Here is a 27,799-nt window from a genome sequence, read left to right as displayed (position 1 = left end):
TCTACAGGCTGTTTATACATTAAATGGAGAGTTTATCTTTAAATTAACCAGTGAACTTTGGCTACTGTCCTTTTTTTGTAAGATTTCCTTTATTAACATTTTTATTTGTAGTGAGATAGAAAAAGTTAGAAGGAAGAATAGAGAAGAGGAAATAAGGTGATGGGTATTCCAAGCGCAGTTTATCATAAAACAATTGTGACAAGCAAATGTCTATGTTGCAGTGCCGGTCTGTGGATCAGCCAACCACTAGTCCCAAACTTTGTCACCTCAATTTCCAGGTACTGAGCGTTAAAGGTCTCACTGAAAAATTCATCAGTAATCCATCGGGGGCAATTTCCAATATCGTGTCCCCCTCCCAGTGCCCGGTCAAGTTACTAGCTGAAGTAATGGTCATGGTCAGAGCAAATTTGTGGGATGAAGGAGACTATTATTTGCATTGCCAGATGAGAGGCCAGGGCCAAATCTATGTGAGAGAGGGCAGAGGTCATTACCATATAGAATGAGTATAATAAAACAGTAGCTTGTACTTGATCCCAACTAAGATATAATTAATCCTTATTGGAAGCAAAACCAGCCTATTGGGTTTATTTAATGTTTACATGATTTTCTGGTAGACTTAAGGTATGAAGATCGAAATTATGGAAAGATCCGTTATCCAGAAAACCCCAGGTCCCGAGCATTCTGGATAACAGGTCCCTTACGTGTATAAGATTATTGCGGCTGGATATAATACACATTCCCCACAGTTAGGGTTGCCACCTTTTCTGGAAACAAATACCGGCCTTCTTATATATTTATCTTTATTCCCTATTAATAACATTGGGATCACTGACCTTCCTATATATTTATCTTTATTCCCTATTAATAACATTGGGATCAACCATAATTTTTACCTGCCAGGCTGGTAAAATAGCAGCCAGGGGCAACCCTACCCACAGATCCATACGCACAGCAGCACTTGGCCATGACAGACCCACAGCTACTTTATAGTTTTGTTCTCTGTTTCAGGCGTTAGTATCAGCGCCAGGGGTTGCGAATTAAAACAGGCCCTGGCATTTCAGGTACACAAAGGCCCAATCAGACCACACAGGGGTCTAATAATCCCACACAGAGGACTAATCATCCCACACAGAGGCCTAATCAGGCCACACAGAGGCCCAAACAGTCCCCAGCAGCCCACTAAATAGTGACTGTGTATGGCACCTTATAGCAGCCTCTCTGGCATTTGCCAGAAGCCACAGATTGCCAGTCATTGCCTGGTGGGCACAACATACTCCAGGACATAAACACAGGAGCAAACAGTGCCACATTATAATTGTGCTGTGTGAGGGTTGGGGCGGGGCAGAGCTTGCTGATGTGGGAGGAGCAGACTCTGTGACTGGTTCTGAGGGTTGTGGGCGGAGCAGAGACTGCTGATGTGGGAGGAGCAGACTCTGTGACTGGTTCTGTGAGGGTTGGGGCGGGGCAGAGCTTGCTGATGTGGGAGGAGCAGACTCTGTGACTGGTTCTGGGAGGGTTGGATCAGCAGGGCTGTAACTGATCTCTCCTCTTTGCCTGAACTACTAGTCGCACTCCCATCCTCCTCTCTTCCCCGTGGCACCGAGTGCCGCTTAGAATGATGCTGTTCTCTGCCTGACACGCTGCCTGTTTGTTTACAGAGTTCTGTGTTAGGAAATCCAGATACCACTTAGCGAAAAGCCCGCGAAATCCTGGTGACGTTTACGCTGTGGATTGGGGGCGGGGCGCGCATGCGCCTGTCACCGCTTGGGCGGGGCAGAGTTTCGGGTTCAGTGTGTGCTTCTTGTTGTTACTGCCGGGTGAAAGGCGGAGGGGAGGGTATCACGGCTAGTATCGTATCCATGCGATGACTGGCGCTTGTAGGGGCTCAATCCCTCCCCTCAGTGACCCGTTTTGTTTACTGCCGTCACGTGAATCCCCAGAAGGCGGAGCTTCAAGGCTCTGAGGGTCCCGCGCCAGGTGAGTGTGACGTCACCGACTGTGTTATTTTGTGCAGCTTCCCAAGTGCAGTCCCCATAGTATTGATATGAGAACCTGGTCTTCCTACTCCTCTGTCACTGACTGTGCTGCTGAGGAATGTGGCCCCTCACATTTACTTCTACTGGGGATGTGTCTGTGTCCTATATCTCTTACCCATGTCTTACTACTGGGGTGTATGTGCCCCAATACCCCTTCCCTTTTGTCCCTGGGGGAATAGTGTGCCCCCCATTAACTCCAGCCCTTGCTGCTGCCAAAATGCCCACGGGATTGTATGTATATATAATACACACGAGCCATGAATATCCTGTCAATTATATCCTTATAAACGGTGAGTTCTGATGTCATCAGTTATAAACGGTGAGTTCTGATGTCATTTCTGTCACATGACTCACTGAAACTTGTGTATTATAATAAATAAAGTACCCCCAGTTGTAAAATATGAGGATATGACAAGTGACCTTCGGCCTCGTGTTTTTAAATGGTCATGAAACTCCTCAGTGACTTATAATATCCTTATATTTTACAAGAGGGGGTATTTTATTCACTATATAAACACAAAGTACCGTAACATTAAAGATAAGGAGCTACACGTGAGACAAGCAAAAGAAGGTCCCTGCCCCATAGAACTTACAATCGAAGGCTAAAACTCCACAAGCGCTTTAGATCAGATTTTATCAGGTACAGGTATGGGACCTGTTATCCAGAATGCTCGGGACCTGGGGTTTTCCAGATAACTGATCTTTCCGTAATTTGGGTCTTCATACCTTAAGTCTACTAGAAAATCATATAAACATTAAATAAACCCAATAGGCTGGTTTTGCTTCCAATAAGGATTAATTATATCTTAGTTGGGATCAAGTACAAGCTACTGTTTTATTATTACACAGAAAAGGGAAATCATTTTTAAAAATTTGGATTATTTGGAATAAATGGAGTCTATGGGAGACAGCCATTCTGTAATTCGGAGCTTTCTGGATATTGGGTTTCCGGAGAAGGGATCCTATACCTGTAATACCGGCACAAAGCTTTGTAGGATGCTATGAAATCTGATCTCTCTATAAGCTAAAGTGTTCGCGCTTTACATGATCACATCTAACAGTCAGTGTATTTCTCCAGACAAAACGGGAGTTTAGCCCTGAGTAGATTTTGGGCAAATGAGGAAATGTGTCTTGTCACCTTTTTATGGAAATATTCCCAAATGACTAGAGCTGCTTTGATATTCCGTATAACCCTTTTCCCTACATTGTTATTGTGCCTGCGGGTGATCTGCTCAAAACCCAATTTGTCTGATCTGCCCAATTCTTTTCCTTCATCCTCCAGGTCATACCCTTTATAGAAACGATGCCAGTGGGACCCACTGTTTTACAGGAAAGGAATCCTTAAAGGCCACCTGTAGGGCAAAAATAGTATCCCCAACCAAAGGTGCAAACTTATAGAGCCCGTGCTCTAGTTGGGGGTAATCTTATGTTTTTTTTTTAAATTGTCCCCCCCAGCGCTAGGCCACTCACACTGAGAGGGAGCTGCCATGTTGGGGCACACACGTGCATAATGAGCGAGTGGTGCAACTTGCTGATTATATGCATGTTATATCAAATGCACATGTGCTCTGACTGACAGGGCCACCGAGAGCCCCCTCTGGAGCTGGCCCAACCTGAGTGTGGGCTCTATTAGCCGCACCTTTGGTTAGGGATAATGTTTTTACCCAACAGGTGCCCTATAAGGACAGTGATTGGCACATTAATCTGTGATTGGATGGGGCCCTGAACAGATGTCGAAAGTGCCAAGAAGTGGCTTCAACCCAAAAAAGTCTGCAGCTTTGAATAATACCAGTATATATATGATGCAGGTATGGGATCTGTTATCCAGAAATTAAGAAGTTATCCGAATTATGGGATGGCAGTCTCCCATAGACTTTAGAACGATTTCCTTTTTCTGTGTAATAATAAAACAGTACTTTGTACTTGATCCCAACTAAGATATAATTAATCCTTATTGGAAGCAAAACCAGCCTATTGGCTTTATTTCATGTTTATATGATTTTCTAGCAGATTTAAGATATGAAGATCCAAATTAAAGAAAGATCTGTCATCTGCAAAGCCCCAGGTCCAAAGCATTCTGGATAACAGGTCCCACACCTGTACAGAGGTTGGATCAGTACCTACTAGATTGTGCAGTTTATAGAAACACTACGACAGATTATATTAAGCAGCGGCCATTCTAGGCCCAACATTTACATAGCTGATAACAAGATATTCTGTGCAGGATACTGTACAACGATTCTAGACTATGTTTTAGAATGACTTATATTAGATATGTACAATGGTTCTGTTCATTGGTTGTTTACAGTAATAACAAGGAAACAGTTGTTTGTCCTGCTGGCACACCTGCATTTGTACTTCTATATAACACTCACGTGTGAGCAGAGTCATGTTTATATATAGGCCTGTGCCTAGGGCAGCTGCTTAATGAGGAATCCGCTCAAAAGCTAAAAAGAAGGAAAAAATCCCCGGCTGGGCACTTTTAAGGGATCATATCCTGATTTTTATGGTGTAGTTTTTATTTCTAAATGACACTGTTTACACTGCAAATAATTCACTCTACAATATAAGATTTAATTCCTGACCCAAGAAGTGTATTTAGTTGTAATATTGGTGTGTAGGTGCATCTCGGCTCATTTTTGCCACTCAACATCAGCTGCTCCCATATACATGTCCCTTCACTGGCTCCCACTCTCCTCTAGAATCAAATTCAAATTACTTACACTCACATTCCCTTAATAATGAAACCCCTCCCTATATTTCATCTCTAATCTCCAAATACTCTCTTTCACGAAACCTACGCTCTGCTTCTGATCTTCCCTCACTTCTCCTCTCATCACTTCTGCCCATTCTCACCTCCAAGACTTCTCTCAGGCTTCTGCTTTTCTCTGGAACTCTCTGCCTCCAGCTGTCAGACTTTCTCCTTCTTTCCAAACTTTCAAGCGCTCCTTAAAGACCCACCTGTTTAAAGAGGCTTATTCGATGTACCTTAATTAATCATTGCTGTATCAAAAATGACAAAGTGTTTATTTAATCCTAATGTCTCAATTGTACCCTAACCTTTTAGTTTGTAAACTCTAATCTCTAGGTCCTTCTAACCCTAATGTATTCTGTAATCCTTGTTTGTTATCCACCATTTATTCCCTGTTTGCTATAACTGCAGTAAAGCACTGCGTATTTTGACAGCGCTATATCAATAAATGATGATGATGATGAAATGATGATGATTTTGCCTGGTTATGTGCTTTCAGAAAGAGCCAGCACTTTATGATGGAACTGCTGTGCTGCAGCACAGCAGTAAAGAGTGACTGAAGTTTATCAGAGCACAAGTCACATGACTGGAGCAGCTGGGAAACTGACAATATGTCTAGCTCCATGTCAGATTTCAAGATTAACTGATTATTAACTGATGCGTTTTGAAAAAAAACGTTTTCCCCACGCCAATAACTTGGGGGGTGACGGGTACCTGGTCCTTTAGTGCATGCGAGTTATGTAAACTTTACTGTGCATGTGCTGAAAGCCAAAGTGGGCAGTGCAGTCCAATGCCTGGCGACCCCGCTATAGATACAAGCACCAAAATATACAAGCAATATATATACAAGCGCTATATATATATATAATATATATATATATATATATATATATATATATATATATATATACACACATACATACATATACAAGCACTGTACTGTATATACAAGCAGGCTGATAAACGTGTCATTAGCAGTGAGGATTGACAAGCCAGGGAAAGTTAACTCTATTTTAAACTTCACGTCAAAAGATATTTCCAGTTACGACCAAGACAGAACTAACATGTAACTGGCACTTCTAACTGCCCTTGCACAAGTTCGCACCTGTGTAATTAAATGTGTTATTAAATGAGCCCTTTCATGTTGGTTTGGCCCAAAAGAAGATGAGCGACACATGTAACATCATCTCTATGTTATTAGAACCTCCCAGTATTTAATAACCGCATATTCTAAGAAAAGGTAATTAGTTGGCATTCAAACAACTGCTTATTTTAGTTCTTTGTGTAGGAAAGATGACATTGGTGCCTGAAGGGTTAACATGCCTACGTGCCGACCCTTGTAGGCCTCTGTACTTGTTTTTCTCTACGACCCTGTACTTGCTCTTCTTAGACAACTTTGCACAAGTATCATCATGTACCATATCAGCTTGCCTCAGCCAAAATGTCTTAGCTAATACGCATGCACATATTTGTCTTTTTTTAATTTTTTTTAATTTATTTTTTAAATGCCAAAATGTTTATTCATCATCTCAAAAGAATAGATGTTGTGATCTTCTGCTTTCTTTCTTGTAGGCTACCATCGGGGACAATGATGTTATACTGGGGCCCAAAGATGACAAAGGGGCCCTTTTGCCCCCGTCCCTCCCCCCGATGGTTGCCTCAGTTCTTTAACACCTCCAGCCTCAGTTCTTTAATGCCTCCAGCCTCAGTTCTTTAACACCTCCAGCTTCAGTTCTTTAATGCCTCCAGCCTCAGTTCTTTAACGCCTCCAGCCTCAGTTCTTTAATGCCTCCAGCCTCAGTTCTTTAATGCCTCCAGCCTCAGTTCTTTAATGCCTCCAGCCTCAGTTCTTTAATGCCTCCAGCCTCAGTTCTTCAATGCCTCCAGCCTCCTTGATACTGGAAGGTTCTTTCAGCTGCCCATAAATACTGGCTGCGGCCAGCACCCATTTGGACAATCTACAGTTCTTGATTTTGGTGCATTTGATTCTGAAATTCCCCATTCTCTTCATCACTGACGTCATTGCCCAAATATTCTTCTTCTGGGTACTCCTACTGGCTGATGTTGATGCCACCTGATGATGCCAGATATTCTTCTTCTGGGTACTCCTACTGGCTGATGATGATGCCAGATATTCTTCTTCTGGGTACTCCTACTGGCTGATGATGATGCCAGATATTCTTCTTCTGGGTACTCTTACTGGCTGATGATGATGCCAGATATTCGTCTTCCAGGTTCTCGTTCTGGCTGATGTCACTGTTCAGTCATCATCTGAAACTAATGATGACTCCCATTGCTCATCATATTGCATGGTGCTTCCAGAGGCATGGTAATGAACTGCCACATAAGAGACGCCAGTATCGCTTTGGCCTTTAACCATTTGGAGAATCTCCCGTTGTTCAAGGAGATGTAGTTCATTCTCCCCCTGGTCATTGATGACTTCTATGGCCACTTTTCTTATTCGCTCTTGTTGCCATCCCTCCTGGTTATCGATTTGTATGGTCGTTTCTTTTATTTCTTCTTGTTGCCATACCTCAACAATCTCTTCAGCCTTATCCTCCCTGAAGTCACTGCCCAGATAATCTTCCTCTGGGCATTCCTGGCCAATGTTGTTGCCAGTTTCAGACGATGACTCCTCATTTTCATGCTGACAGTTGTACTCATCGCTCTCCTCGAGCTCCACCTGGCTGATGGTATTGCTCAGGTCCTCTGTGAGTGTTTTTTCTTCCTGGCTGTTGGTATTACCAGTTTCCAATATTGACTGCTCATAGGTGTTATTGCAGTGGTCTTCACCTCCTTCCAAGATGTTCACAATGTATTCATCACGATCCGTAGACTCGGTAGATTTGTTAGTTTGTTTCTTGCAAAAGCAAGAGAAACACGCCTTAACTCTCTTCCACATTTTGAAAATTCTTTCTCAATTGCCTGATCAAGAATGAGCCAATCTGGGCTGTAGCTGTACACTTTGACTCTGTCCATTATGACATCACAATGACATCACCTGGGCTGCAGCTGTGCACCTTGTCTCTGTCCATTATGACATCACATGCATTTTGGGGCTGACAAGGTGTGTGATTGGGAGCCCGGGGGCTATGTTGGGTGCATGGGGCTGACAAGGTGTGTGATTGGGAGCCACGGGCTATGTTGGGTGCATGGGGCTGATAAGGTGTGTGATTGGGAGCCCCGGGGCTATGTTGGGTGCATGGGGCTGACAAGGTGTGTGATTGGGAGCCACGGGCTATGTTGGGTGCATGGGGCTGATAAGGTGTGTGATTGGGAGCCACGGGCTATGTTGGGTGCATGGGGCTGATAAGGTGTGTGATTGGGAGCCACGGGCTATGTTGGGTACATGGGGCTGATAAAGTGTGTGATTGGGAGCCCCAGGGCTATGTTGGGTACATGGGGCTGATAAGGTGTGTGATTGGGAGCCACGGGCTATATTGGATGCATGGGGCTGATAAGGTGTGTGATTGGGAGCCCCAGGGCTATGTTGGGTGCATGGGGCTGATAAGGTGTGTGATTGGGAGCCCCAGGACTATGTTGGGTACATGATGCTGACAAGGTGTGTGATTGGGAGCCCCAGGGCTATGTTGGGTGCATGGGGCTGACAAGGTGTGTGATTGGGAGCCCCAGGGCTATGTTGGGTGCATGGGGCTGATAAGGTGTGTGATTGGGAGCCACGGGCTATGTTGGGTACATGGGGCTGATAAGGTGTGTGATTGGGAGCAGCTGAGACACACACACTCACTCTCTCTCTCTGTATGTATGTATGTATATGTATATATATATATATATATATATATATATATATATATATATATATATATATATATATAATGTCAGACTAATGGCTGTGAGTGCAGCAGACTCATGGAGATGTACAGTATAGTTTATGCTGCTGCTGTGCCCAGTCACAGGGGAAGTGCACGTGAAAGTGCCTGTTCTTGATTTCTTGGTTAGAACATGAAAAGCATTGTGTCCTCATATCATTTCCCCTTGATATCATCTCTTGCTTGAGTAAGTTGAAAGCAGTCGTTTTGTGACAGTTACAGGGTCTCTTACTGGGATGTGCCACTGAGTAATGTTCAACGTGTGGCCCACAGGACTAATGACGTTGGATTTGAAACAGAAGTAATAACATTTCTGCAGCAGCTTATGGGCCACCTGCACCCATGGAAGAACATGCCTTCTTTTACTTTCAGTTTTAGATTTTACCCCTATTCCGGGCAAGAAATAATGGAAACAACATTCCTAAATAACTAATAGAAAAAATTATTACAGCTCCTTAAAGGGGTAGTTCAATATGTTATCCAATGACTAATTCTAAGTAACTTTTCAATTGGCCATCATTTTTTCTTTTTGATAGTTTTTAAATGATTTGCTGCCTTCTTCTGACTCTTTCCAGTTTTCAAATGGGGGTCATTGACCCCTTCAAAAATATTAACAAAATAAAAGCTCTGTTATACGTTTATTGTTATTGCTTTTTATTACTCATCTTTCTATTCAGACCCTTCATATTCCATATTCCAGTCTCTTATTCCACTCATTGCATGGTTGCTAGGGGAATTTGTATCTTAGCAACCAGATAGCCAAAATGACAAACTGGTGCGCTGCTGAATAAAAAGCTAAATAACTTTAATAACCACTATTAAAAAATAAAAACCAATTGCAAATCGTCTCAGAATATTTCTCTCTGCATCATACTAAAAGTACATTTAAAGGCAAACAAACGCTTTAAAATGGGTCTTTTTGCCGCTTTGGGACTCGGGCTGTTCGGCATTTTGGCTGTTCGAGACTTAGGAAGGAGACGGCACGGCTTCAGCGCTGTCAAGGGGGGCCCAGTTCTTTCGAAAAGTTTAGCACTGCCGGGCCCCCGTTCAGGCCTGGGACACTTGTACCCCCTGATGGCGGCCCTGTCCTCAGTCGTGGCTGTGGCTGTAGTTCTATACTTAGGGTGTGATGAATGCTGTTGAGTGTTTCCATTCTATAGCCGCACCAGTTTATTGCTAGTTTACCATTATATTGACCATCTGTCTCTATACTGAATCATATGGCTATATCTTTCCTGCAGGATGCTGGGAGGGATGCAGCAACACCACAAAATTGCACTGCAGCGGCTGCGAGTTACTCTGGCTGAAGAAATAATCATTGAGGAGCTGCTTGATCATCTTGTGTCCAGCGGAGTTCTGACTCCCATTATGCACAGCAACATCATGGTGAGATTCATAGAAATACAGATAAAGGCACAGAATGAATGTCTTGCTGTAAAGGCAACTTGTCTGTCTTTAGTAGATGCAACAAAGAGCAGCCATCTGTTATTATTAAACTATCAAATAGCACCATGTCCCTGAGTGTGTGTCACACCCACAATATGTTATAAATGATTAAATATAGTCGTTTTTTATTTATGCCAACTTATTTTATAGCACAATTTTGCTTTATACTGTAATATACCAGTGTTGAAATAGTCTTTTTCTGACAGCCTATAAATAAACTAAGGGGCTATACCTATGCTGTCATAGTTTTATGGGATCTCTCTGTACAGACTATGAACAAACTTAGGGACTGTTCCTGCTGAATTGTGCTTAGTACAGGGAATACCTATGCTGCCATAGTTTTATGGGATCTCTCTGTACAGACTATGAGCAAACTTAGGGGACTGTTCCTGCTGAATTGTGCTTAGTACAGGGAATACCTATGCTGTCATAGTTTTATGGGATCTCTCTGTACAGACTATGAGCAAACTTAGGGGCTGTTCCTGCTGAATTGTGCTTAGTACAGGGAATACCTATGCTGCCATAGTTTTATGGGATCTCTCTGTACAGACTATGAGCAAACTTAGGGGACTGTTCCTGCTGAATTGTGCTTAGTACAGGGAATACCTATGCTGCCATAGTTTTATGGGATCTCTCTGTACAGCCTATGAGCAAACTTAGGGACTGTTCCTGCTGAATTGTGCTTAGTACAGGGAATACCTATGCTGCCATAGTTTTATGGGATCTCTCTGTACAGACTATGAGCAAACTTAAGGACTGTTCCTGCTGAATTGTGCTTAGCACAGAGGAATACCTATGCTGCCATAGTTTTATGGGATCTCTCTGTACAGACTATGAGCAAATTTAGGGACTGTTCCTGCTGAATTGTGCTTAGTACAGGGAATACCTATACTGCCATAGATTTATGGGATCTCTCTGTACAGACTATGAGCAAACTTAGGGACTGTTCCTGCTGAATTGTGCTTAGTACAGGGAATACCTATGCTGCCATAGTTTTATGGGATCTCTCTGTACAGACGATGAGCAAACTTAGGGGACTGTTCCTGCTGAATTGTGCTTAGTACAGGGAATACCTATGCTGCCATAGTTGTATGGGATCTCTCTGTACAGACTATGATCATATATAGGATATTGTTTTGGTTTATATTGTGTTCTTATTGCATGTAATAAACTAAGATCTACCCTCTCTGTCTCTCAGGCACACCGCAGTGATTATAGGCAAAATGTCACCTTACTAACCCAGCTTCCGAAAAGGGGCCCAAATGCTTTTTCAGACTTCTGTAATGCTTTGCATGCCACTGGCCAGAAACATTTAGCTGAACAACTAGAGAAGGAGGCGCAGCACCAAGAGGAAATTGATACACAGAAAGTGAGTATCTGACAACTAGATTAATGCCTGAACTTGGAAGCCAATTCTCTGCCGTGAACTGTAAATAAACAAACTCTGCTGGAACCATGTGATCTCTATACACCCTTAAATTGCCAGTGGCAGAGTAAAAATGACACATGTCTATAGGTGCAAGTGGATATACATTTGAGCCAAATTGTTAGGGACACAATGTTTTATTAACTAGGGAATTGCCCATGAAAAGAGAAGGGAGTATTGTCTGCACAGATCTGTATGGAGCACCGTGGTTTACACAGGGAAAAACAAACAGAGCCTGGGCTTCGGCCATGACTTCTCTAGGGTTATGGATGGAGTCCAGACACATACTTTGGCCTAACCAACTAATTTGATAAATCTCTCCGACTGCAACCAGATGAAAGTAGAATAAGGCTAGAAATGCTGTATTTTGTATACTAAACATGAACTTACTGCACCACAAGCCTAATCAAACAAATGATTTATGCTTTCAAAGTCGGCCACAGGGGGTCACAATCTTGTAACTTTGTTATACATCTTTGCCAGACCAAGACTGTGCACATGCTCTGTGTGATCTTCGCTGCTTAGGGATCGTCATAAATGATCAAAACAGCACAAGTCAAATAATATCTGCCAGAAGCCGATACAACAAGACTGATTAATAATCAGAATATACAGACTGCACTGGCTCCTGTGTTGTCATGTAATCTAATGTGGATTTTATAGTTTTTGTATTGTTTAATACAAACTTTCTCCAACTCTGCAGAACCAGTGGCTGCAGCAAAATAATCCTCCAAATAGAATCCCAGTTTATCTGTTTAAATCTGGCTCCGTGATCTTTGTCCCTACAGCTGGAGTTGGAAACAGTAAAGGGGATGTAAAGGCAAAAATAAAATCCAATACAAATCTCTATACAGACGCCGACTGCTCTACAGGGAAACAAACAAAGCTGCTTGAGTTCTGCATGGCTGGGAAGTAAGGCGGGGACTCCCCCTGCTGTTCATAAGTATGATTGTTTCCCTTTCAGAGCAGTTAGGGACCGTCTGACAATTCCTATCCACAGCAGTAAATGAAGGGAGAATTCCACTGCATACAGTCAGGTTTCTTATAAAAACGGTACACATTTTTGAATTAAAGTACATTGGAGATTTGGTTTCTTTTTAATTAAAGAAAGTAAAAATGGGATTTTATTTTTTTTTGCCTTTACATACCCTTTAAAAGGCATTTTCATCCTGTGTGCTACAGTGTACACATAGCAAACACGCTTTGTTTTTTGGCAGATTGTTTTTCCCTGCCAGATTTCTGAGCTAAGCAGCCAAACCTTGTAGACACAAAGATTTTTCTTTGGTGAACGACCGATTTTAGTGCAATCCCACCAATCTGTCAAATTATCGTAAAGTTACTGGTAATCAAACTATCATGCAGCTAACGATTTTTCGTCCGACATCGGTCAGAAAATTGATCGGCAGGTTAGAAAATTTTCATCGGTTACAGTGAAATCTATCTATTGTCCAATCGTTTGCAGGGCCAAGCAGGCAGCTCCCCTCCGTTTTCGATTTCCTTTTTGTGTGTAATAATAAAACAGTCTCTTGTACTTGATCCCAACTAAGATATAATTAATCCTTATTGGAAGCAGAACCAGCCTATTGTTTTTATTTCATGTTTATATTATTTTCTAGTTAGTTTAAGAATATAGAGAACCCTTTATCTGGAAAGCCCCAAGTCCCGAGCATTCTGGATAACAGGTCCCATACCTGTTCTGCCAAACATAAAAATATACAGACTGCAGTTATTGGCATAATCATATTCCATAACATTACCTGGTGTTTTATTTTTTCCAGTTCATACATTTGTTATTGATTCTTTTGGGTCACTCAGTCATTTATATCATCAGGGTGCCCCTCTTGTAACAGAATATTTTATAAATCATTCGATTTCTGTAACACAGGTATATCAATTCATTATTTACACAATACTTCAGTGTCATCCATTTCCCAGCCAATGTTTATTGTAAGTCCCTTGTTTGGTTTACAGTTTTTTTAAAGCCCTATGTAACTTGCCAATGTTTAAATAAATGATAATAATACCTGAGCAGATAGGCAGAAAAATGACATTCCCTAAGGTTTTTCCATTAGTTTGCAGTGAGTCTTGCAGTCCCAACATTAGCTTAGGGGCCTGCCGGGGTAATGTCTCCCACTGCTCTGAATGCTTTCTTTGAGCCTGTGCAAGCTGTTATATGTACATTGGCCGCCAGTTCTCTTCGCTACCTCCATTCCTATTATGTTAACTCAATTAGGAGATACATTATCCTGCAGGGAAGCAGTTAGACACACACTAGCAGTTGGTATATATTGACCAGCAGTTTCAGAGATGTCTGTGGTTATGCTCACAGCTCAGCGATTCAAGATGGGAGTGGTTGAGAGTGATAATAACTAATTATTAATTAATCTAGCTAGTGACTTGCCAGCATTGTTTTATAATAATCCAGCAAATAAAGGACTTGGCCCAAACTGTTTATTTTTGTGTTGTAAATCAAAATGTATAAATGTCTTTTCTTCTTCTTTGCTTCCACCCCAGGTACATCACCGCAGCTTTCCTTTACCTGTGCAGGAGAGCGCTCCCAGTTGGCTCAGGCGGCAGATCTGCAGAGGTGAGATTGGTTCCACGGATTCTACCTGATGTATTGGCCTCAGTAACTACACTCAATAAAGGTGGCCATACACAAACAGATCCGCTTGTCTCTCCCCTATATGCCAACCTTGAGGTGGGCAATATCGGGCTGATCCAATCATGGGCCCAACAATCGGATCAAAATGAAAGGTATACATGTGGTCAGATCACAGGACCACATCAATGAACAGATGCAGTCCGCAATCTGACTGGCTTTTTACCCCTGCCCGATCAACATCTGGATGACTTTCGGCAGATATCGATTGGGAAGCCCGTCAGAGGGCCCCATACACGGGCCAATAAGCTGCCGACAGCTTTTATCGGCCTGTGTATGACCACCTTTAGTAACCTATCTTATCTCTTTTTGTTGCCTTCAGAGTACAATGAAGAGTCCATGGATGATGGAGATGGTCCAGTCTCAGTACAGCTATGCAGCGTCAACTTCTTCCTTTCCCGCCATCAGCAGGTGAGTGTGACCGGCAACTTGCCATGTAGATAAATCATTTCTATACAAACCTTTGTCCCATGACAAGAAGCATGTTTGCGATTCTAAACAGGCCCTGGTATTTCAAGTACACAGTGCCCCAATTAGCTTCAGGTGGGCCCAATATAAAGCACCATTCTTTGGCCGCTTATAGCAGTCCTACTGACTCCAGAGTGCCTGAACACAAGTACCAAATTATGCTGCTTGTACAGATGAAGGTTTGTCTACCATATATAATAAACATATGATATATTGAATTATACAATATATTTTTTTGTACATGTGTTACAAGTGCAAAGGCTTCATGTTAGAGTCCTGTATTGTGTAGAGTACCCACAGAATACCCGCAAAGTGGCCGGGTTTTTGGGCAAAAAGTCCCAGATTCCGTAGCCGTATGGGCAGTCTTTGGGTAATCTGGCTGGGTACCCAACACCCTCCCTTGTGGTTCTTCCCGTTTTTAAAAATGTTTTTTTGTGAAGATTCATCACTCGTGAGTCCGTCGGGTCGGAAGTTTAGTTGGCCCGTTGCGGGTCGGAAGTTTAGTTGGCCCGTTGCGGGTCGGAAGTTTAGTTGGCCCGTTGCGGGTCGGAAGTTTAGTTGGCCCGTTGCGGGTCGGAAGTTTAGTTGGCCCGTTGCGGGTCGGAAGTTTAGTTGGCCCGTTGCGGGTCGGAAGTTTAGTTGGCCCGTTGCGGGTCGGAAGTTTAGTTGGCCCGTTGCGGGTCGGAAGTTTAGTTGGCCCGTTGCGGGTCGGAAGTTTAGTTGGCCCGTTGCGGGTCGGAAGTTTAGTTGGCCCGTTGCGGGTCGGAAGTTTAGTTGGCCCGTTGCAGGTCGGAAGTTTAGTTGGCCCATTGCGGGTCAGAAGTGTAGTTGGGTCGTTGCGGGTTCAGGTTTCAAAAAAATGGACCCACGCAGGACTCTACCACATGGCTCAGTAGACAAGATAAATACAATGACCACAATCATGTTTAGAGTATTGTGCAGAATTCCGCTATGTGGGTTTTGCCTCTCACCCTCCTTGTCAGTGTTTATCTCTCAGTCCACATCTAATGATTGCACTAATAAACTCATGTCATCTACTGTAAGCAGCAGGAGAAGCCTCAAGGTGTTCAGCTAATGCACAGTGGGGATGATTTACTAAGATGTGTTAAATTGCATCAGTACAACAACCACACTGGAGCTATTTGTACTGCTTTTTGAGTTCTAGAAAAGGGAGTTTAGAGAAAGTAGATGTTCTTATGTAAGAAATGACAGGAAATCTGTTGCCAGAGAGAGAGAACAGGCAGGTTCTCATTATGTACCCCTAGTCTGAACCTTGTCACCCCAGCAGAATAGTCATTCTGTTTATGAATAGGGGCCAGGTATTGTGCAAATCTGCTGGCGTTCTCTTGATCACAGTTGTGCTTAGATCTATTATTGTCCGTCCCATCTTGTGTTCATGCTCCTCTCATCTTCAGGCCTACAAAATGCATTCCTGCCCTCGTGGCCGGGCCCTCATCATCAGCAACGTCAAGTTTGAGACACCAGATCTTGATTACCGATATGGCGGAGAAGTTGATTTTACATCTCTGCAAAAGTTATTCAGCAGTTTGGGCTTTCAAGTGGAAGTCAGATGTAACCTTAATGCTCAGGTAAAAAAAACATGTAAAGTACAATGTTAGGACCCTGATATTTCATTTACCCTCTGTATATCTGCTGCCTAGCCTCTCTGCTAATATGTTATAGCTGTAAGCTATGTTGAGACAAAGTGTTGTGATATGTAAGTAATAAGAAAGAATTCTTTAGCTCTATCTGACGATTCAGCATTAACGTTTCGATGTTCAAGCACCTTTAAATGTGCCCGATCAAGTCCTGCCCAATCGATGAGACGACCGATATCAAAGATCAGTTGTCTTATCTCCCACTACACACACAATGATTATTGTACAAAAGATCTTTCATACATTAATATCGGTGTGTCTATGGCAACCTTAAAGGAGAACTAAAGCCTAACTAAAGACGTAGCTAGAAATGTTGTACATGATGTTTTGTGCCCAAGGCAACCACAGCCCTTTAGCAGTAAAGATCTGTGTCTCCAAAGATGCCCCAGTAGCTCCCCATCTTCTTTTCTGCTGATTCACTGATTCACATGCTCTGTGCTGCTGTCACTTACTGAGCTTAGGGAGCCACTCACAATATACAGTACACATAGAATAGAAATGTCACAATATAAGGCTGATTAGTAATTAATACACATAATTACTACATGGCAGCACAGAAACCAGTGCAATTAGCATCAGAATTGAATAATCAGCAAACCTGTAGCATCAGCTTATATTACAGCCAGGGAAGCTCATTTTCTGCTGGATAATTAGTGACGAGCCCTAAGCTTAGCTTCTCAACAGCCAATCAGAGCCCACTGAGCATGTGAGTGTCACAGACACTTTCCAAGATGGTGACCCCCTGTGACAAGTTTGAAGTCCTGGATCATTGCTGCTATTGTCAAGCTCAAACTTTAGCCTCGTGCAATAAATTCACTATATAAAATATGCCATTTTTAGCCACATTCATTTTTAGGGTTTAGTTCTCCTTTAAGATACCAATAATGTTTAGGGTTCACACCTATTCTCAACAAAAATACCAGCTTTTCTATGTATTATTTGTTAGACTTTAGTTCTCCTTTAAGAGTTCTATGAGAAAGATCCCTGTTTTTGAGAATAAAAAGCACGGCTCATCAAAGGAACAACATAAAATGCATATAATATTTCTTTGTTGTTTAACTGGGAAAACGTAATGAGTTTTGTTGCACATACTTCCAGCATGGCTGTATCCTGTCCTGCCCTCTATAGATGCCACTCACCTGCACTGTACTGCAATATACTCCACCCTGTTGTATCCTAATTAATAGCAGCACCTCTATTCTGTTTCCTGCTTGACAGGTGTTCCTTCATTGCATGTGTCCCTTCTGCCTACCCTTAGTTCCAGCCCTGATATGTGCTCCAATGCGTTGTACAACTCTATATCTGCACCTCCCCTTCTGTGTCCTGCTCTTTATCTGCACCCCCTCTCTTGTACCCCTGCTTTATGCTACCCTGTTCTAAGATTTACCTCCCCTACTGCATTGCTGCAGTATCCTGAAGCTTTTTTGTATTCTTTCCTTTCAGAACATGATGTCAGAACTACACGCTTTCTCTGCACTGCCAGTTCATAGTGCTCTGGATTCCTGTGTTGTTGCAATTCTTTCCCATGGGCTTGATGGTGCTGTGTATGGGACAGATGGGAAACTTGTCCAGGTAATACAAAATAAAAAACTTGTTCTTGTTACTTATCCTTATTCTTACGCAGCAGAACATTTGAAATCGTTTTGGCTGGGAGGATGTTCCGTGTGTAAACACTGAGCTCATTGTGCTGCACAGATTCAGGTGACCATTATGCAAAGGGAGAAATGGCAGGTCTTGATTGCCCCCTGCTGGCAATTCACTGCACTAGGTAATCTATTTGACTAGTAGAGAACGAGCTAAAAAGCCCTTCTCTTGCAAGACATGCTAAAGAAAACTTTCTGAAAACAGAAGGTATTTACTTGCCTCATGCCATAAGCATAGCACTAATTAATACCAAAAATGAGATTTTAAATGTCACATAAGGCATTATGGGCGGAGACATGCAAATCAGTTTGTTATGTCTCTTTGGCCAACTATGCATCCAGAACCGCTGTGCTATAAAGCCAGCGGCATAGTTGTCCAAAGAGACATAATGAACTGATTTGCATGCCTAATAGTTAGAGCCATATAACCAAATTTGCAGACAGCCTGTTTCCATCGTTTTAGATTTCATCAGTGCAAATTATTGGAACATGGCTTCTGAGTAGGTAGGACTTGTGGAGTAGCAAAGTAGAGAACCTAGCCTGGTTAGGATGAGACGGGCTAAAAAGAGCCAAAAAACCCTTTCTCTTGCAAGACATGCCAAGAAAAGCCTTCTGAAACAGTTTTTAATGTATTTGACAAAACTTCTGGTTTGGCTGCAAGAAACATTATAGGATTTAACTCAACAAAAACTCCAGTGTAAAGGCCAAAAGTAAAAAAGTGCACAAGTTTTTATTCAGATGTACAAAAGAAGCCTGAAAGGTCATTAGCCTTCTGACTCCTACATTTCTGACTTAAACTAATAGTCTTTATTCTGTCAATTCCAAGAAGTTGCTTGTCCATTAAGGCTCCTGGGTATGGAATTGTATAAGATCGCATTACTCAGGTGCAGGGTTTGTTGGGATATTTCGGGCCTTTTTTTACCTGATCCTCTGCATTCTGTGTTGCAGCTGCAGGACATATTCACAGCTCTGGATAACGCTCACTGCCTGCAGCTGCAGAACAAGCCCAAGATGTTTTTCATTCAGGCCTGCCGAGGAGGTGATGATTTCTATCAATCTCTTTCTACATTTCCACTGAAAATACAAGATTAACCATTGTCATCCACACTTTGAGAGACAGCATGTGCATGTGGCTACCATTTTGGTATTGTCAGTATAGAGTTGCTGGGTGCACACGACTGGGCAATAGCTATGGGATTGTGTCTAATGATTCCAGTGGCACCGTGGAGCCATCCTTGGCATTATGGAACTGGGTTGGTGCCTAAGGAATCCTGTTGTTCAAATTCCTATCTCTATTTGTTTCAGAGGAGGCTGATCGGGGGGTAGATCAGCAGGATGGTAGAGAGCAGTCCGCTTCACCAGGCTGTGAGCAGAGTGATGCTGGCAGAGAGGACATAAAGTTCCGTCTCCCCACACAGTCAGATATGATCTGCGCCTATGCCTGCCTGAAAGGTAAATTCTTACTCTGGGGCCACAGGCTCCTGTCAGACCCCTACAGTTTCACAGCACTTACATATTGCTTATTCTCCATCTCTTTCGTTAGGCACCGTGTCTTTGCGCAACACCAAGCGAGGTTCCTGGTTTGTGCAGGATCTTGTATCTGTGTTCTCCCAGTACTCCAAAGACACTCATGTAGCTGACATGTTGGTCAAGGTGTGTATTGGTTTCATTTGTAGCAAGGCAGAGCCCAGGGCTTAAAGGAGAACTAAAGAAATAGGTAGAAATGTTGTACATGATGTTTTGTGCTTCTGTACCTGCCCAAGGCAACCACAGCCCTTTAGCAGTAAAGATCTGTGTCTCCAAAGATGCCCCAGTAGCTCCCCGTCTTCTTTTCTGCTGATTCACTGCACATGCTCTGTGCTGCTGTCACTTACTGAGCTTAGGGACCCACTCACAATATACAGTACACATAGAATAGAAATGTCACAATATAAGGCTGATTAGTAATTAATACACAAAATTTCTACATGGCAGCACAGAAACCAGTGCAATTAGCATCAGAATTTGAAGTCCTGGATCATTGCTGCTATTGACATGCTGGAACTTTACACTGGTGCAATAAGTTCTGTATATAAAATATGGTATTTTTAGCCATATTCATTTTTAGGGTTTAGTTCTCCTTTATGGGGTTCCATCGTCTGTACTAAGTAGGGCAGTTCTGCCTGTGGCGCTTCAGATGTTAATCTATAACAGACATAAAAACATTTTGGGTTAAGTAATCTAGAAAGTTCCCCTCTGGAGTGTCTTAAGTGGAGATTTCTAAGGGGGGTTATGATATAAGAGGTATTTTCCTGTCCTAGGCTCTCATTAATATCTCTCTTTACAGGTGAACGCACTAATTAAAGAACGCGAGGGACATGCTCCAGGCACTGAATTCCACCGGTGCAAAGAGATGTCGGAATATTGCAGCACATTGTGCCGTGACTTGTATCTTTTCCCAGGCATCTCAACCAACGGGCTCCCTAAGTGATTCCCCATCATTACTCCCCTGGGAACCACCCACCTCTTGTACATAGCCCCTTTTTTAATGTGATATATATGGTTTATTTTTACAGAAGAAATGCTTTTTTGTCTGTCTTCCATATTTGTAATCATTTTACTTTTTAAACCTCTCGCTGTTTCCGGTGTTCTAGTCGTTTGCACAGATGTCGCTGCATTGCAAAGATTTTGGACCATATTTTAAGTAAGATAAAGCCACTGCCTGAGATCCGTTCAGCCCAAACCCAGCAGTGTGTTATCATGTTATTGTGAGATTGTTTCAGCTCAAAGCCAGAGGCGTGTATTCTGTTATGCTGAAACCTCTTCAACCTAAAAGCAGAGCTGCTTATTCTCTCAACCAGAAGAGTGTTCTGCTATTCCTTCAGATCAAGCCAGTGCTTTGTTTTTTGTTTTATCTAGAATCTCCTCCACCTTGAGCCAGCTGTGTGTATTCTCTAATTCTGAGGCATGAAGTTACAATTCCCGTGGCAGTATAAAACTTTAGGTGCTAGACCTTGATTTGAGAACTTTCTGGACAGCCGCAGGTTCTAGACCCTGTGCAATGTAACTGCCCTACGTCCTGCCAGTATCATGATTTTGCTGCACTTTTACTCTCTATCTCAGGTCTGTCATATATTTGTCACTGCCATGTACTATAAGTTTCATACTCCGCCAAACCGCCTGTCGTAGTGCTGCGGGATGTGTTACGGCAGAGTCTCTCGCCATTACCCCTTGAAAGGCCAGCACTTCAATAAACATCTATTTTCTTTATAATTTCAGTGTATTTTTTTTTTTCTCATTGTTTCTGATTTTGCTTGAGAACCTCAAGATTTGTGGATGTGAGTGGGAGAAATTTTCCTGATATGACTGTCCTCTCATGGGCAACAGTTCTGTATTGTTGGGTCGTACAGTGTGTTATCCTGCACTTCCGTACTGTCAATTCACAAATGCTCTACATGACATTGCTGATTCTTGTTTTTATAATAGACTTAAGGTGCCCATAGACATTATGATTTTTCTCTCCCTAACGACCAACTTTAGTCCAATCTGACAAATCTGTCAAATTATCGTGAGGTTAGTAGGCCCCGAACAATTGTGCATCTCTAAATCAATGGTCAGATTAGAAAATTTTCATCCTTCACAGTGTATTGTCCAATTATTTGCAGGGCCAAGCAGGCATCTACCCACAGTTTTCCTGACTTCAACTAGATGATATAAATTGAAATGGTCATTTTAGTTGATGGACAAATCGTACATTTAAACAATCAGGATTTTTCAGGATAAGCTTGGTCTTACTATAATGATAAGATCTTTTAAAAATCTTAACATTTATGGCCACTCTTACAGATAGATCCATCATCTGGAAAACCCCAGGCCTCAAGCATTCCATTGAAATAATTAATACATATTTAGAAAGTTACTTGAAGTTATAGTTTTTAAAAAAATTGATTTTGTTGGACATCCCCTTCATCTTCAAGTTTATCAGCAGGTTACAAAAATTTAAATATCACCATTAAATAAAGGTTATGGAAAGAGTCCTAATCAGTTCACATTGGACAAATATAATAAAATTCGAACTTTTCACATTTTTCAAACTCGAAAAAAAAAGCGGTCGAGATTCTAAGTGGGGTGTACAATAAACCCAAGAGGTGTTAACCAGAGCATTTAAATATACACCTACCAGTCTTCTGTCAGTGATGCAAGGATCAATATGGAGTTTGATGATACTTTGAAAGGGTGAAGGTCAATTTCCTTGGTAACGCAGCCACGGTCATCTGTCTGTAGAACAAAAGAGTGGAAGGGAAGTATAAGTGAGAGAAAAAGGCATGTGAAAGATTAAGACCCTAGTTTGAGTTTTAGCATCAACTCATCCTTATCCTGGACAGATCAATGACAAACTCTTGGTGAAAATGGGTCCTGTTATAGACAAAGTGGGTGATGGTCAACTAAATACAGTAGTAATCAGGATTTTTTTAGGCATCCAATTCCCGGAGCCATGAGAGCTGATATTATGATGGACAGGGAAGTTTTAGTGTTATGGTTCCTTCAATAAAAATAATTATATGAAAACATTAAAGCTTAGTACCAGTCAGCCGCTTCAGGGCCAAATTTGTACAGTTTTGTAGTAGCCTTTGTCATGCCTTTTGCATGGATGGATTCAGATCAAACGGCGAGTGATGCCTTCCCATTATCTGATACATTCAAAACAATGACATCTAAATCAACATTGTTCATCATTTCAGCTGGAAGACTAGTAAACTACTGAACCTGCTTTGTTACAAAATTATACTTTTTGCTCTCTACTTCCACCATCTATAGGGTTTTCCTTATCAAAGTTGGAGATGTGCACTTTGGCCCCGTTAATTTAACGGGCTTAATGTCTAGTATATATACTGTATATACTCCACCATGGCTAAGGATCCAATGGATATATTGTGGACAGATTGGGACAGATTTATTTAGGTTTGAATTGGAAATTTGAATTAGAATTTTCGAGTTGGATTTTTAGTCAAAACTCCAACTCGATGGGAATAATTAGAATTCGAGATTTATCATACCTGGACCCTGGGAACAATTTGAATTTGACTATTTGCCTCCTAAAACCTGCCGAGTTCATGTAGAAGTCAATGGCAGAGGTCCTGTGACCCATTTGAAGATGTTAATAGCCTTCCTGACATTCAAGTGTTTTTCGGAGAAAAAAATCAATTCGAGTTTAGTCAAATTTAGGCAAAAACGACATTTTAAAATTCTAAAGGCAATTTAGGCAAAAACGACATTTTATGTTTTTTTCTAGCATTGTACCTTGCCCCACGTTTAGCACCATTAGGCTTGGGTCTTTGCAGTCCAGAATGCAACACTAGGACCTGTACTTTCACCATCAATACAGTGCTGCCTCCATTCTGTAGTGCCATATTCAATAAGGATGGGAGGGGCTGGTACATATGCATGTCTCATACCAACCCATATTCAGATGTACAACTGAGTGCTGCACATGGGGCAAATTAGCCCAGTCCTGACTAGTGCTAAGATCAGGTGCAGAGTTCAGCAATACCCAAGTACTGGGTAAATGAGCACTAAGGGGCATGATTTTATAGATTGGGACAGATTTATTTAGGTTTGAATTGGAAATTTGAATTCGAATTTTCGAGTTGGATTTTTAGTTGGGAATAATTAGAATTCGAGATTTATCATACCTGGTCCCTGGGAACAATTTGAATTTGACTATTTGCCTCCTAAAACCACATGGCTTGCAAATAAATCTATTCTAAATGAAGGTCTCCATCTGATGTCTTTTTACAATGATCAGTAAAGGATAAGCCTTAGAGGAATGATTTCTGTATTGTCCTTTGGATCATTCTGTGGGTCATTGATATCTGGGTGAGTTGACTCTGGACTTTACATAGATCAGCCCACTCACAGAGTTTATTTGTCTTTCTGATACTCTTAAATGTCCAGAGTCTTTAGCTTCAATAGAGGCCATTATATATTTTATGGAGTCACAATTCATACATGTGGACACACATAGTTCCGCCAGCATTATCCATAATGAATCATGCAATGCGCATTCACAAATAGCAAAGGCTCCTATGCACTTCAGTGTATGTGATTATTTGCAACCTAGAGCAACCGACTTGGCTTCTAAACAGCAGGCCAGTATATCCTATTATGAAATCCGTTTTTTTAAAAGAGCAAACAGATTTTTGTATTTAATTTTGAAAGAGGCTGCTCTAATGTTCTTCTGCTTAGGAATAAAATTAGAAACCTCTCTCAAATCTTTCCTAAGCAGAAGAACATCAGAACAGCTATTCTAAACACTTTTGTAGCTTACATTCATTATTTTTTTTAAAAAATTCCAATATATTAAGGATACATGTACTGTTAATATGAATGAATTTTGTTACAACAGCGCCACCTGCTGGTCAGTTTCTGTCCACCAAGTAGTCAAGGAAGTTGTCAGGAGAAAGAAAGAGGCTGAAATTACAAACTGAAGAGCTGCTGAATAAAAAGCGAAATAACTCAAAAACCACAAATAATAAAAAATGAAAACCAACTGCAAACTGTCTCAGAATATCACTCTCTACATTATACTAACAGTTAACAGTGAACAACCCCTTTAATTGATAGTAGAAATGTATTTAATCCTGAGTTATTTCAGTGGAGATTGAAAGGGTTTGTTCACCTCTGAGTTAACTGTTAGTATAATGTAGAGAGTGATATTATAAGACAATTTGCAATTGGTTTTAATTTTGTATTATTTGTGTTTTTTGAGTTACATAGGTTTTTATTCAGTAGCTCTCCAGTGCAGTTTCAGCATTCTGGTTGCTAGGATCCAAATTCCCCTAGCAACTGTGCACTGATTTCAATAAAAGACTGGAAAATGAAAAAGAGAGGCCTGAATAGAAAGATGAGGAATAAAAACTTGCGATTGCAATAAATATATAGCCTTACAGAGCATTTGTTTCTACATGGGGTCAGAGAAAGCTGCAAAGAGGCAGAAGAAGAAGGCAAATAATGAAAAAACTATAGAAAATAAACAATAAAGACCAATTGAAAAGTTGCTTGGAATTGGCCATTTTATAACATACCAAAAGTTAACTTAAAGGTGAACCACCCCTTTAACCCTTTCCTTCAAGCAAACCAGTTCAGACTGTGGATCCTAATATCAATCAAAATATTACACTCTACCTTTAAACAGACTCACTACTTTTAAACCATCAAAGCAGTGCCAGACTTTGTCCTTAAAAATACATTTATTAAAACAGCATACCGTGGATTGGTGGTCTTCTTATTTCGCCATCGCTAGAATCACTACCTCTTAATTACACTAAAAGTGGCTCATTGTGTAATGGTTACTATATTTTCCATTCCCTCCTTTCCATCAGTTCCCCCGTGCATAACTTGCCTATCTACATTGGGAACAGATGGGAGCTACTCACTCCACCGTCCACCTATGCCGCCCAGCGCGTTTTGGTTCAGGTCTATGATGTAGGGCAGAAGCCCCCGAAACGCGTCAGGCCCATAATGCCACATGTGTGTTTTTAAATGCTGACGAATAAAGATATGAACTTTTAAACGATCCGGTGTTGCGATCATCCGATTTTCTCTCTTCTATGGTCATGGATTGTCATGGGTAATGTCTGTGGAGAAGTCCCTTTAAGCATTTTCCCAGCAATCACCCTACACACACACCAAAGTGACTGCTTATGTTTTTGTATATCAACACAAGGAAATGCAAACCAACCAACGTGAGCTCCGCTCACATAGATATCTCCAGACAAGAAATGTTTTCTCCTATTGCAAATTAAGTTTACTCATCACTCAAAGCCTGTTGTGATACTAAATGCTTAGTTAATCCAAGGGTAACACCTGTGTGTGTGGCAGAATCTGATTTCAATAAATCTTTTTGCTTTTATACTTAGGGTTTCCTTTGTTTTGGCCTCCAGGTGTTCTCATTATACTGTATTTATTGCCAGGAATCTTCCTGGGAAGAACTGAGATGATTAAACACCGACATTGTTGCAATTTAGCAAATAAGCTAAATGTCTTAGTTTATGACATACCAGAACAATCCCAATTCCAATTTGTTGACTTCTATATTTTTGGGTCTTCCCATGAACCGTATGCCCATCACCATGCGCTTCTATTTCAATGGGAATCAGATGTGTTGTCTAAGCACTGGCTGATGCCAGAACGGCTATAATTTGTTAGTATTCAGGGTTAAAAGAACAAAGCCAAAGTTGAAGATTTGGAAAGGAAATGATGTTAAACATGAAACACCACCAACACAACTCAAGGTCACCAAGATATGGAGGCATTTTATGCAATACTGTAGGAGTATCATTGAGAAATCAGGAGATATCTGAAGAGTTGGAACCAGTAGGAAGCACATGTGGGATGAATCATGGCCATGTAACAGTAAAAACAAATGATGCATCTCATTTTATAGACCCCACTGAGCATCACTCTTAGGTACTGGGTCCTGCACCAAATGTTTTTGTGTTTCCTACTTCAAAACCGTGATCATCTGTTTCACACATACTCTATTGTAAAATATGGAAATTGGTAGTGTTTCTCTGCTGATCCCTCCATACACCTGAGCTGCCCACCAACCAGAAGGTCTTCTGTTTCTTTGATGCCCCTACCAACTTGCCACCCATAGCAATAAATGGTTGGTGACAAGTGCTTAATGCTTTCTGCTTTGAAAAATACTGTGAGATATGCATGTTTGGTAGTGATGAAAGAATATGCCACATTTTGCTTTGCCGAAAAATTCACAAAACTGCTCAAAACTTTGAGAAACAGCGAAAAATTTGCAAAGTGCATTGAAGTCAATGGGCATCAGAATTTTTTTAATGCACAACAATTTTTTACGTGTGCGGCAATTTTTCTTGCTCCAGATGCATTAAAGTCAATGGGCATTTTTTCTTATGGCGACTTTTTTTGTCCAAATACATTAAAGTTAATGGGCAGAGACACATGCAAAGATTCGGGGAGATTTAGTCACCCGGCGACAAATCGCCTCTTCTTCCGGCGACTAATCTCCCCGAACGGCCTTCCCGCCGGCTAGAATCTAAATAGCCGCGGGATGGTACTCAGAGCGCTTCGTTTTCTGAAGTAGCCCGAAGTTTCCTCGTAAGACAACTTCGGAAAACAAAGTGTTCCGAGTGCCATCCTGCCGGCGATTTAGATTCTAGCCGGCGGGAAGGCAGTTCGGGGAGATTAGTCTCCCCGAATCTTTGCATGTGTCTCTGCCCTTAAAGTCAATGGGCGTTTTTTTCTTATGGCGACTTTTTTGTCCAAATGCATTAAAATCAATGGGCGTATATTCTTATGGCGACTTTTTTTTGTCCAAATGCATTAAAGTCAATAGGCGTTTTTTCTTATAGGCGTCTTTTCTCTGCGACTTATATTGTAGCGGCGAATATTTCTGTGGCAAATTTTCTGCTGCAGTTTCGGAAAAAAAATTGATGGAGAAATGCCGCAAATCCATGGTAGATGAAAAATTCGCCCATCACGAATGTTTGGACCCTTGAAAGGGCAACCTGTGGTCTTTGGTACCCAATTGGACTGTCAAAGGATATCTGGACTGTATTGGCTATTGCATATAGATGGAAACAATGAGAGTATGAGTCCACTCCAAACTGGGGAAACTTTGCAGGTTGAGGAATGTGCAAAATTTCTTTCCAACACTTTATCAATAGATTATTTGGACTGGTTATTACTTCCCAGTTAGTATATGTTTATATAGTAGAGATGTGTGTAGGACCTAATAAACACAATAAAACAGCTTTGTGTATTTTGTCTGCCACCCTCCATGGTCCCACCTCTCAGAGCCTTGAACTGGCCAGTCCAACAAATAGTTCTCATTCTGCAGTCATTGCTCTCTCTGCGTGTGACAG

The 27,799-nt window shown here is 41.6% G+C and overlaps 1 protein-coding gene across 1 annotated transcript; it reads left to right on the top strand.

Moving 5' to 3' along the window:
• Positions 1–1,484: 1,484 nt before the first annotated feature.
• Positions 1,485–21,173, top strand: LOC108697326 (caspase-2). The gene is made up of 11 exons (XM_018227259.2): positions 1,485–1,977; positions 9,860–10,004; positions 11,263–11,433; positions 14,005–14,077; positions 14,475–14,563; positions 16,036–16,209; positions 17,722–17,850; positions 18,870–18,960; positions 19,227–19,373; positions 19,465–19,574; positions 20,248–21,173. The coding sequence occupies exons 2-11, from the start codon at positions 9,861–9,863 to the stop codon at positions 20,389–20,391; spliced, it is 1,272 nt and encodes a 423-aa protein (XP_018082748.1). The 5' UTR covers positions 1,485–1,977; position 9,860; the 3' UTR covers positions 20,392–21,173.
• Positions 21,174–27,799: the final 6,626 nt, after the last annotated feature.

Source organism: Xenopus laevis, chromosome 7S (assembly GCF_017654675.1).
Source record: "Xenopus laevis strain J_2021 chromosome 7S, Xenopus_laevis_v10.1, whole genome shotgun sequence".
NCBI lineage: Eukaryota > Metazoa > Chordata > Amphibia > Anura > Pipidae > Xenopus > Xenopus laevis.
This window is presented reverse-complemented; position numbering and strand designations above follow the sequence as displayed.

Coding starts and splice junctions, on each gene's coding strand:
- LOC108697326 (XM_018227259.2), top strand. CDS start 9,861: ATGCTGGGAGGGATGCAGCAACACCACAAAATTGCACTGCAGCGGCTG. Junction 14,078..14,474: donor CAGGCGGCAGATCTGCAGAG/GTGAGATTGGTT, acceptor TGTTGCCTTCAG/AGTACAATGAAGAGTCCATG. Junction 19,374..19,464: donor CGCCTATGCCTGCCTGAAAG/GTAAATTCTTAC, acceptor CTCTTTCGTTAG/GCACCGTGTCTTTGCGCAAC.